General features: G+C 43.1%; 2 protein-coding genes across 2 annotated transcripts in view; one reads left to right on the top strand and one right to left on the bottom strand.

The window, feature by feature from the left end:
- Window positions 1-6,186, top strand: part of LOC109487594 (formin-2-like) — a 7,230-nt gene extending 1,044 nt beyond the window's left edge. The window contains exons 2-8 of the mRNA XM_019791599.1: window positions 1,000-1,065; window positions 2,743-2,811; window positions 3,279-3,373; window positions 4,304-4,397; window positions 4,678-4,776; window positions 5,288-5,392; window positions 5,833-6,186. Of these exons, the coding sequence (XP_019647158.1) occupies window positions 1,000-1,065; window positions 2,743-2,811; window positions 3,279-3,373; window positions 4,304-4,397; window positions 4,678-4,776; window positions 5,288-5,392; window positions 5,833-6,186 (882 nt within the window). The remainder of the gene's footprint in view (window positions 1-999; window positions 1,066-2,742; window positions 2,812-3,278; window positions 3,374-4,303; window positions 4,398-4,677; window positions 4,777-5,287; window positions 5,393-5,832) is intronic.
- Window positions 6,187-11,519: 5,333 nt separating this feature from the next.
- LOC109487881 (MAM and LDL-receptor class A domain-containing protein 2-like) overlaps window positions 11,520-12,421 on the bottom strand; it is a 33,778-nt gene continuing 32,876 nt past the window's right edge. Inside the window, 1 exon segment of the mRNA XM_019791988.1 lies at window positions 11,520-12,421. This exon segment is cut by the window's right edge and continues 372 nt beyond it. Coding sequence (XP_019647547.1) covers window positions 12,020-12,421 — 402 coding nt within the window. The 3' untranslated portion in view covers window positions 11,520-12,019.

Raw genomic sequence — 12,421 nt, 5'->3', positions numbered from 1 at the left:
AGCTCAGGCGGGCGGGAAGAGCTCCTGCAGCCCCGAAGAAAATCCTCCCAACCACGATAGACTGGATACCAATTTTTTAAGGACACATGTACGACTCAGTGCGATCGTACAACGTATGTGGGCGGGGCCATCGATGACCGCCAAGGTAGATCATACAAACTATATGTGATGCATATCTAGTATGTGAAAAAGGGAAGCACACTTCCCTAAACGATTAGTACCCGTTTCGATTGGACAAAAGAAGAATTTTTAACTTCCTGAAACTGTTCTCCAAAGAAGGCAGAAATGTGACATTCCGTACCTTAACCCTTTTTGGACCAACGTAATAAGCCTTGCATGTTGTCACGATGGTACCTGTTTCGATTGGACAATTCGAAGCCTTTCTAACTACCTGAAAATGTTCTCAAAAGAAGGCAGCAATTTTGATATGCCGTACCTTAATCGTTTTTGGATAAACATAATAAACGTTGCATGTTACTGACTTCTGTCCTGGCGTGCAAAGTACTAGTACTGTCGCATAATCAATAGTGTCTCCCGGTCACGGAAGGGCAATCAAATATGCAAATAAAACAACCCGCTAAGTGTTTACTCTTTGTAAGATAAGTATAAGCCTATCCAAAACATGTTAGTACTTTCTTATCTTACTAATAACAAATCCTATGGGTGCTATCTTGGAAACATATAGTAGAGGGGACTCATTCCTCAAGCTAACCGACATCTTGCACACGCAGTCGTCCCTCAGTAAGACATCTGGAGCTGCATAGTTCCCGTTTAGAACTTTTATTTAGCCTGACGACCGTTTTCGCCTGTGTGGGTGGCTTCTTCAAGTCTTATATACCTTTCCAGTGCATAGTGCCCTCAGGTCAGTTACATGGCGTTCGGAATGCCCTGACCTGTTACATGTTTCGTTCTGACCTTGGTTGACCTACTACGTGACCTCATCTATTGTTCTATCTTGGAAAGTTATACAGTTTAAGAATAAAGAATTTTGTTTTTCAGGCGACATTTGCAAGTGACAAGCTGTCGGTACTGAATTCTTCACAGGGATATTTCAACGGTCATCAGGTAAGTTGATAATTTAGTGCGATCTATGTGTTGGCTTACTTGGTCATCTCATGTATTTGTTTCATGATTTGGCGTGTCTGTGTTTCCGCAGCATAACTTCATAACGCCTTCATGGATTGTGATGATATTTGGTATGCTGGTAGGTCTTAGGAAGACGAAGGTCAAGGTCAAATATGGGCCTCCTGGTGGATGACCTTGGTACTGCAGCAGAACTTCCGGTTTTTGTATCTTTTGTCCTGAACATGCTATGGTCTTGAATTTTTGGTGACAGATAGCTTTTCCTATCAGGAGTAAGTGGTGTGGGTTTGGTCCCCCTACCAGCTTGTTCTGGAACTGCAGGGGACTTTCGGGCGAAATCTTTAAAAGCCAATAACTCCACATAGGAACAATATATTTTCATCAATTTTGGTAGGTAGGTAGCTGAGAGAGATATGTACATAATTAAATGTAAATTATGCAAATGAGGACTTAATTTGCATAATTAATGAGAAATTCTATAATGACAGTGTTTTAGGTCTCGGACCGGAGTTTTTTTCACGATTTTGGATCCGGCAGAGACCCTCAAACCGAAGGGCTATAACTCCGCCAAAAAAAGTACGACGGGAAATCTCATTACATCAGTCAACGGAGGTTTCCAGCCGGCTTCCGATACAATTTTGGTTATTGTCCGTCGACTCTATAATTTGGGTAGAAACTGTAGTTAAACGTAAATTTTGGATACGAAAAATGTAGTTTTTTTGCAGTTTTTTCAACGGACCTGCTTGGAAAAAACGAATTTTCCCAGGCTAACGGCCTATATGCTGAAATAGCTTACTACTTTCTGTTTCTGAAAAACACAAAAAAAATTTAGGTTGTTGCGATAAGTTTTTCGCAAAATCCGGTGACGCGAACCCCTAGAAATTCCACATAGAACGCAGCTATTTGGGTCATCAGGCGACAAACCGCATCACCCTTGCTCGCGGACTAATACCAAAAACGCTTCGCTGGCCGTCCAACTTCACCGCGCCGAAAAACACTACAATCCCAAGGCTTTTTGATCAATTCAAAACCTAGTTGAAAATCTACAGCGATCGCCGAGCTATGGGGAGCCAAACCTAGCGTGACAACCTCGCAGATCCGGCGATTTACTGCGCACTATTTGGAACCCTGGTCAGAATTAAACTCCGACCCGGAACCTTTACATTATAGTACTTTCATACATGTAATATATGTAATCTATGGCAGATAGAGCATCCACAGATACCAATTATGCAAATGATGACCTAATTTGCATAATTAATGCAAAAATTTTACGATTTCGTAATGGTGAATGATGGCAATTCTATACCTTGTGACATGTGTTGGTTACTTAAATGTTAACAACACTATGCATATATTATGTTAATATAGAGGCAATTTGCATAATTATTGAGGATATGTTGAAATTAGATATTGCCAAAGGATAGGAGTTTGACACGCAAAATATTGTAAGTTGAGTTTAGAACACCATATATTACAGACTACATTATATTAATTGCCTATTCAATGAAACAAATCATTTACATAAAATCATATTTCATGGAGGTATGAGATCTCAGAATTCTTGTTTTCTAGAATTTGGTACAAAATCATGAGGTCCTTCTGTCAGCCATCTCACAGTGACGTGGTCTTTACATCCTCTATCTGTCTGTGCTTCAGTTGGCTCGTGTTCTTGAGACTTTCCCACACGACAGCGACAAACTGAAAGCAGTCCAGGCAATACAAGGAGTAAGTATTGGATATTCTTATTAACAGTCCATGGAAACTCTTTTTAGAAATATAAAAAGATATACCCAGTTTACATCCCGGGAAACACAACTGTACTGGCGTTATGTATGCGATCAAGTGAGATGCGACAAAACAGGTAATGACTCCAAAGCAAAGTACCTACTCACGTGGTCCTCTTGATAATACAGAACTTTAGCAACTGAGGTCCAATCAGCATGAGGAAGTGGTACTATTTGATTGGCTGGCTTGTAAATTGGGAAGAACTAAAGCGATATTGTAACCCTTTTTTTATTTATTAAACATTAAAGAATGCTAACAAAGTTATTTGAAAAAAATTCTTGAGCTGGAGTGGCTACTAAATATTACGTGTTAACCTCCTATATCTCATTGGCGGAAACCCATCCGCCAATCAGAGATAACACTTTGTGTTACATGTACCGTCTCTCTTTACGTCGCTGTACATATAGCGGCTCTACCCGATGACCTGCGCAGAAGCAGCTCAGGTCCTGGAAACGTCGCCTTTCTCCAACACCCAGCTGAAGATCTTGGAGATCGTCGCCCGGTCAGTACCGACACGAACTTTGTCCAACACACGTTCCGTACTTGACATTATAATAAAACTACCAAAAACACAGAGAAATGGTCAAGGCATAAGTAATAGACAGATCCCATTAGCAGTTCCGCCAATGATAGCGACCGATGAAGTGGGATCGTGTGGCGTAGCGGCAGAGTGCTCGACTCGGAACCAAGAGGTCCCGGGTTCGAGTCCTGACATGCCACCAATCTTGTGCCCTTGGGAAAGGCACTTTACACGACTTTCCTCACTTAACTCAGGTGAAAATGAGTTATTGCTTGTCCTATTTAGTATTTGTCCTCTGCGTTGATATAACTTGAGTTTGCCGTCACCATGTCTAGTCATGAAATGTTGGAGTAAAAAAAATAGCGACCAACCAGGTAGTGGCTGCATGTCCGTCAAATATTTTTACACAAAAATTATTATATGTTTTGACAAAGGTGGGTATAGCCTGGTGTCTAGTCTATCGTGGTTGGGGGGTGTCTCTTTTCGGGGCTGCAGGGGCTCTTAACCGCCTTGTGAACTAGGCTCCCTGGTAGGTTTTGCACTGCAGGAGTGAGTTCAGTTAGCCCACTTCGATCATCAACCGTACAATTTTTTTATATTCCAACATAAAATCACAAGAAGTGGTGACGGCACACTCAAGTTTTTTCAACTTATATCAATGCCGCCAACAACACAGGGAACAATACAATACTCATTTTTCACCTGAGCGAAGTGAGGAAAGTCGTGTAAAGTGCCTTTACCAAGGGCCCAGGACCTCTTGGTTCGGAGTCGCGGACTCTGCCGCTACGCCACACGACCCCACGAACCTCTATTCGCATTCTATATGTTCGATGACAGACTACTACTCAGATGCAGGTAGGAAGCATCGTCCAATCATGATCGTCATGACATGAACGGTACTTTTCTCTGCAGCAACATCACTGACGTCACTACCGGTGGTCACTTGGTTCAGGAGGCCTTCAGCTTCGGCCATGACAAGACGAAGGCCATGGAGATCCTAAACAGGGTAAGCTGCAACACCACAGGGTGACTGCTACAACACTAGTTACCATGGTGACAGACGTCTGGTCCAGGTCATTGACCTTATGCGTTTGGAACGGGAGAAGAAATTGAGCAAAAACGATATGTTTTCCTCTTGCGAAAGTAAACATAATACGTTTTGTCATACAACCATAATTCACGGAAATAGTTTGTAGTTGACTTACACATAATACACACACACCTTGGCGGTGATAAAATGGCATCCAGTTTGAAGCGACCTCTATCGATTTTGCCCCACTCTGCAGTGCAGCGGTGCAGGAGGAGTGTATCCAGCAGGTGCACCTGTCGGTTACCCCAGCGCTCCTCCAACCACACGCCCCGCTGCATCAGGCATACATATACGGGTATGGCAATTCCTTGGTTGCAAATGTAATATTCCTGGTGAGGAAACGGAACCTGTTGCTTTGTTAACAGACAGAAACTTGTATTTGCATTGTGTTTGAATGATCATGTATGTTGGTAGGTATATGATAAAGAAAGTGCATAGGGAATGTACAAATCACTCAACCTCCACCTGTTATATAACCTGGTATCCAGTCTATCGTGGTTGGGGCGGGTTTTCTTCGGGACTGATGAAACACTTCCCCGGCCGCCTGAGCTAGGGTCCCCCGGTAGTTTGATTAGGCCCACCACGATCATATATTCGTGGTAGGGCAAATTAACTCCCGGCGTGCCAAACTCTATTACCAAAGGTCCGACCGGGCGGTCTGTCACAGTGTACTGGGCGGAGGAAAACTATTAGAGCCCTGAAGACAGCCTGTCCCAGCCACGATAGATTGGACACCATGTTTCAAAACTGTTATAGGGCCTTATAGCGCTGACAGTCTCACTCCTGTTCTTGTTTCCCTCCTACAGGGCCCAGATCTGGGCAGCATGCTGAAGGGGATGGGTGCCGCTATGGGGGCTGCGATGGGCGCGACTGTCCAGGGCGCCAACGCTATGGCACATGCCATGGGAGCGGTAAGGGACAAAACAGAAACGATCTTTTACCATATCATTAATTTTAGACTACTAAGACTACTTTACAGGCATCCAATGCAATTTTAAGGTGGCAAATCTGGGTTTTCAAAGTCAATTTTCTGGTCACTCTTTAATGTAGTAAGTTGAATCAAACCTATCAGACAGCATGTTGACATGATATTTGTGAGACAAAAATGCAATGTCACTGACGGAAACGGTTGCATGTTTTGTATCGTACACTGGTATCACCCCCCAAAAAATAAAGAGACACCTCACGTAGCTTGTTTTGGGCAATTGTGACATGATGACGAAAATGTAATAAGAAATTAATATATCAAATGTCAATATCAAACAGATTTTCTCAGTCAGAATATTTTCTGCCAGTTTTGCCAAACTGAAATTGCATTGGACGACTTTAACTATTCTCTTCTCATGTGCAGGGCTTTGACCGGGGCAAGACCGCCACAGGAGCCCCTGCACCCACCGGTACCACCGGGACCTATCCCGGGACTTACCCGGGACAAACTGCTACAGCCTACGCGGGACAAACCAACACAGCGTACCCGGGACAAGCCACGACAGCCTACCCGGGACAGGCGCCACCTAGCGGTCCTGGCTATCCTCCTGCTCCAGGGACCGGCTACCCTACTGCCCCGGGAGCCGGCTACCCTCCTGCCCCGGGAACCGGCTATCCTCCTGCCCCGGGGGCCGGCTATCCTCCCCCAGGAGGTCCGGGCTATCCCCCCGCCCCAGGGTCTGGATACCCCCAGCCTGGACAGGGTTACCCCCATTAGTTCTACACTTGGTACACGTCATGTACGGTAGTTGTGATCGTCACAAAAAGCTAACTAATGGCACTTGAACACAATAAATTAGTTGCTACTTGACATTGTAGCTGTCTGTGTATATACTGGGATGGTGGTGTTATTCATGAATAGTATATAATGTTGTACTATTAGTTAATGATACAGAAAACTGACACTCAGACACTACACTGCACTCTCACACCCAGTTATGTGTTATCATTCAAGGTTCAGAACTGTAATATAGCATCAGAGCCGACCAGAAAAAAATCAGTCAAGCCAACAAAATATTTTTCATTCAGTTCAGTTTCCACCATGCTTTCGTGTTCATCTATATATAATTTTTGCAAGTACTGTGGCGCACTACTTTATACCCGCACCGCAAGCTATTGACTACTAGTACGGAGGCGCGGATGAATTTCTGTGTTCTGCGCGACGGGAAAAGATGGCGGTGGTCTCGAGAGAACTCAAGTTATCGTAAGTGCACTATCAGCTGCATTTCTACTGCAAATTAGTGACAAGATATTGAACATTGTAGCACTAGGGGCATTTCAGAACCTACCAGAAAACCTACCAAAGCTTAGCCGTGGCGACTCTTGATTCGGGCTTTATACATTGCATTACCCTCAGCAAGACGGTCGTGGAAAGATCCATTGGCAGAACTGCACATTTCCCGTTGGCTGCCCGATGCTCCGTTTTCGCCCCGTTTTTTTGCTGTCCCGAGCTTCCCTACAATATAAACCCACAATTGGCCGGGTTGTCGATGTTCAGATCAGCCTAAATATTCCACAGCGCGACCGAAAAGTACTAAACTCACCAAGTTTACTGTTAACCGCCGAAATGAGTCCTTAGCATGGTTCACAGAATTTATCATAGCGCAGTCAGAATCGGGAAAGCCAGGCTAAAATATATGTCGTTGTAATCCTTACAAGTCAGGGAACCTCGGGAAGTTCACTTGAAGATCACACTTGTACACAAAAACGAGCTTTGTAGCGTCAAAGTTGACTCATTTCCATTTTTCGGCGAGGTTTCCGCCATTGGATTTCCGTCAAAATACGCACCCTATGGGGGTTTCGCGGTATCTGGTTGCATCTGTTTCCGGGTCACGTCCAGCGACGTCATTACCCGGCGAAGGGCCGCTGCCAAGCCAAGGGCAGTGTACTGCGCAATACTCACCCTTTCGGGAAAGAATGCTCAAGAATTATATATATGGCTCTTTTGCTTCAACTGAACGAGCCACTGACATGTATGCACATGTGTAAAAACGACTACGCTAGCAATCATTCGATAGCCGATACATTTTGCCTGTATCGTTGCAAACACGTCGACGACAACACGACTTTCACCTGAATCACATTGCGCCCCGAAAATTACCTAATTTTTACCAAAATTGTTGTTAGACAGCATGAAGACAGTCCGACTTTAAAAATCTCAATCGTTGCAAAATCGTCTCCCGTGTATATAATTGCAATCATACAGGTAAAAGTCAGGCTTCTTCGGAGTGCATAGAAGTGTATAAATATTGTCGCCCAGCCCATACAGGCTGATAGGACACCATGCATGAGTACGTGGGATACAGAAATGATTTAAACATAAGTATAAAATAATCATCAACTAGAAAGGTGACCTTTGCAAAGCCGTTACGGTTTCACAACTTCTTCCAAAAAATCCTTCACCCTTTGGCGAGTACTCTTTCTCGCAAAGGCCATTAAGGTCTGCGCAAAAGTCGGGTCGTCTTCGAAGTACCTTATGTATCATTTCAATGATACGTGTAACTACCTAGGTTTTCCAAAGTCGGACTGACTTCCAATATAGTAACCCCACTATCATATCTACGCATGTGTGAGACGGGTACACTGTACCAGCAATCATTTAAATAGTAGAAGAGTTACCACTTGGCTCTTAAAAAGCCGCGCCAATAAGGTTTCGCAACTTCTTCCCAAAAATCCAATCACGCTTTGGTGTTTGGCGAGTATATTGGGGTCTGCCCTCCGTGTCTATCATATAAATGATACACGTAAACGTCGGGTCGTCCTCGGAGTGCTTTTTGTATCATTTCAATGATACGTGTAACTACCTAGGTTTTCCAAAGTCGGACTGATTTCCAATATAGTAACCCCACTATCATATCTACGCATGTGTGAGACGATAAAAAAAATCCCTTCACCCTTTGGCGAGTACTCTTTCTCGCAAAGGCGATTAAGGTCTGCCCTCCGTGTCTATCATATAAATGATACACGCAAAAGTCGGGTCGTCTTCGAAGTACCTTATGTATCATTTCAATGATACGTGTAACTACCTAGGTTTTCCAAAGTCGGACTGACTTCCAATATAGTAACCCCACTATCATATCTACGCATGTGTGAGACGGGTACACTGTACCAGCAATCATTTAAATAGCTAATAGAAGAGTTACCACTTGGCTCTTAAAAAGCCGCGCCAATAAGGTTTCGCAACTTCTTCCCAAAAATCCAATCACGCTTTGGCGAGTATATTGGGGTCTGCCCTCCGTGTCTATCATATAAATGATACACGTAAACGTCGGGTCGTCCTCGGAGTGCTTTTTGTATCATTTCAATGATACGTGTAACTACCGTATCTCTTCTGGACAGAGAAGGTTTGTCAAGCTCAAATACACCTAGCCAATCATTCTGAACAAGCTTTTTAAGAGCCAAGTGGTAACTCTCCTATTGGCTATTTAAATGATTGCTGGTACACGTACCCGTCTCACACATGCGTAGATATGATAGAGGGGTTACTATATTGGAAGTCAGTCCGACTTTGGAAAACCTAGGTAGTTACACGTATCATTGAAATGATACATAAAGCACTTCGAAGACGACCCGACGTTTACGTGTATCATTTATATGATAGACACGGAGGGCAGATCATAATCGCCTTTGCGAGAAAGAGTACTCCCCAAAGGGTGAAGGGATTTTTTTAATCGTCTCACACATGCGTAGATATGATAGTGGGGTTACTATATTGGAAGTCAGTCCGACTTTTGAAAACCTAGGTAGTTACACGTATCATTGAAATGATACAAAAAGCACTCCGAGGACGACCCGACGATAGACACGGAGGGCAGACCCTAATATTCTCGCCAAAGCGTAATTGGATTTTTGGGAAGAAGTTGCGAAACCTTATAGGCGCGGCTTTTAAGAGCTTTTTTTCATGAAATTTTACTCCGCAACGTTTCCTTCGCTCTTCGGCGTGTAATATACTAGTAACCGAACCTCGTAAGCCGTGACCCGGAAGTAGATGGGATTAGCGGTATCACGGAAACCCCCATACAGTTCGAAAACCTACGCCCAAATGAGTTCTTAGCTAGCGAATAAAGGTCAACTTTGACGCTACAAAGCTCGTTTTTGTGTACAAGTGTGATCTTCAAGTGAACTTCCCGAGGTTCCCTGACTTGTAAGGATTACAACGACGTATATTTTAGCCTGGCTTGCCCGATTCTGACTGCGCTATGATAAATTCTGTGAACCATGCTAAGGACTCATTTCGGCGGTTAACATTTACAAACCGGGCGGCCATCTTGTATATAGTCGGGAATGTCCGCTACCGCCGTCGGGAACGCTCGGTAGCCTTTCCGCTTTCGGTCGCGCTTCGGTAATCGTGACGCTACCGAACGTTCCCGACGGCGGTAGCGGGCATTCCCGACTATACACCATCCCAATGTACTAGTATATTGACCCGCATGGAGCAAAAATACCCAAAATTATGACGGGAAACGATATGGTTACTGGAAGGGCCCTTGGCTTATTCTTAGGGTACCACCCATGAAGTAAAGGACTAATGTTGGGGCTTGTTTATGCAGTTTAGACACCCAAAGTATGAAATACTGATTGAAATGTGCTAATGTGGAGAAATATGTGTCCATATCATAAAGATTGGATAATTCAGAATATTTCGTTTTGCTGCTCTGAAATCGCACTGGATGCCTTTAAGTTGACTGGGCCAAGTTATTGTGCTGCCAGGGAATATGATGCATACGTCTGAGTCTCCTTTATCTTGGTGCTTTGTCGTCTCAAACCGTATTAGTCTAAGTCATATATAATACTAGTACCAAGCACAGTACAGGTGCAACGCCGTAGTGTACCGCTTGGGGGAGATTGTGAGCTTTGAGTTTGAACATCGCGTCACGACTTTTCAACATGAACGGTAGACGGTCTATATATTACGTACTGTCAGAGATATGATGGAAATAATAAGAAAACATCGTATAATACCTTTTACATGATCTTCAGACTTGCCAATATAAGTACCCTCGTTTTTGTCGAGGTAAAAAATTCTTCCCCTTTTAATTTCCCTTCCTCACACAAGAAAACAAGAAAATACAAACACAGCAAATGTTGAAGAAACACTTTATCATTTCTCTGTGTAAACGTTAACTTTCTCCACCGATCGTACGTGTTTGTGTGATTGAAACCGAAACAGTTCATCAGCAGTTTAGAACACCAGACTCCCAGCACAACATAAAAACACTGTTACCCAACCCGTTTAAAGATTATTTTAGGCACAAGAGGCAAGCTCCTTCGTATGTACCACATCCATAACTTGAACAAATATATCTGACATAAATCATAAATGTTTTCTGTCTATACATAACCCGTACATTTTTCTCAGTGTATATTGATGCAACTGTAAAACTTAGAATTGTACTTGATAAATTTAGAGACATAAGTAACGTGTAATCTGCTGATTTGGGGCTACATAGAAAAATGATATACCCGAATACCTCAACCTTACAGAACAGATAATCATATAATATACTATTATCTTCCACCGTTCTTACGATCGGAAATAGAAATATCTCTGTTTGGTATAATAATGTTTAAAACATCTGTACATTCTTTCCTGGTAATACCACTATGACATATTCTATAGTTTCCTAGCACTCTGTACTCTCTCTATGTGAAGGCACGGTTCTCTATTGGTGTATGGTTTTAGACGTAAGGCCACACCAAGTAAATTTTATGGATGACGTCCGCGCGCGCATTGATTTTGGCCTGTTCCTAGAAAAAAAACAAGAAATTCCGCTTCCTGTAACTATGACCATAGAGTCACGTCAGTGCCGCAAATCGTTAGATTGACGTGAAACCCGTAACGCGAAGAAAGTGTCTATTGACAGGACCATCCTGTCAATAACAGAAAATTCTTCACTGTCCACTGTTCTACCTGATTTATTGCTGTTTTGATGATGAATAAAAGACTTCTTGCTTGTTACACTGTGTCACCTCATTCAATTTGTGCCCTAACATTTGTCGTCTCTTAGTATATTTCTAATCTAGGCATCTTGTTTTTTAGGGCCCTTCTTGTTTTTTCGCCCTCTCGCATTACATTTAGGGTCTCCAGAGGACGTCATCCATAAAATTTACTTGGTGTGGCCTAATACTCCCAAGTCTCTAAAACCACCATGTAAAGCGTACTGACATTCTATCATTTGCACCAGCATGAAACCCACGCCAAATTCTTTGCACCCAATTGCACGACCTAAAAGTAAACAACGCTACGTAAAACCATGGAGTTAAAATAACTCCTTGGTAAAAACTAGTGGCTGTCGAAATATCTTTATGGATTTTCATTTTTCCCCAGGTAATTTATTTAAATTGTGGACAAAATGAGTACGTGTTGCTATATTGCCTGTCCATATAATTTTGTGGGTTCGTTGAATATGGTATATTTCATCTCCTTAATTTTTGTTTTAGGGAGGATAACTTTAAAAGGCAAATCTACATCAACGGCTACAAAGCTGTAAAGTAAAATATCACCAGACTCCTTTCAATATATACAATTATAATGGAGTTCCGCTAATTTGCTAACAAGATCTTGCTTCTTCTGGAACTTGGATTTCTTCGTATGTCGGCTCTTCTTCATTGTCTCCTTCAAACGCGGCATTGGTGATGCCACCGTCACTGTCGTCTGCGGGCTGCGGGTGAATTGTGGGTAACCGGATGACGATCCTGACGTCATCAGGTGATTGACAGTTCTCACCGGAAGTGTTCCTAGATTGCTCCATGACAGGTTCCGTTTGGATTTGCACCTCAGTTTGATTGACTTGTGACTCTGTATCCTCATTTTCCACATCTGCTTGAGTGTCCTCTGTGTCCTCAGTGTTGGATTGCACAGATGAGTCATTTTGATCGTCTTCTTCTATCTCTTCTTCATCGTTAGTGGCTTCTATATCTACAGTAAATGTGTCTTTGTCCACCGCTCTTCG

This window comes from Branchiostoma belcheri, unplaced genomic scaffold (genome assembly GCF_001625305.1).
Source record: "Branchiostoma belcheri isolate BF01 breed outbred unplaced genomic scaffold, Haploidv18h27 scaffold9, whole genome shotgun sequence".
Classification (NCBI taxonomy): domain Eukaryota; kingdom Metazoa; phylum Chordata; class Leptocardii; order Amphioxiformes; family Branchiostomatidae; genus Branchiostoma; species Branchiostoma belcheri.
Note: the sequence above shows the minus strand (reverse complement) of the source record. Positions and strands in the feature narration are given on the sequence as shown.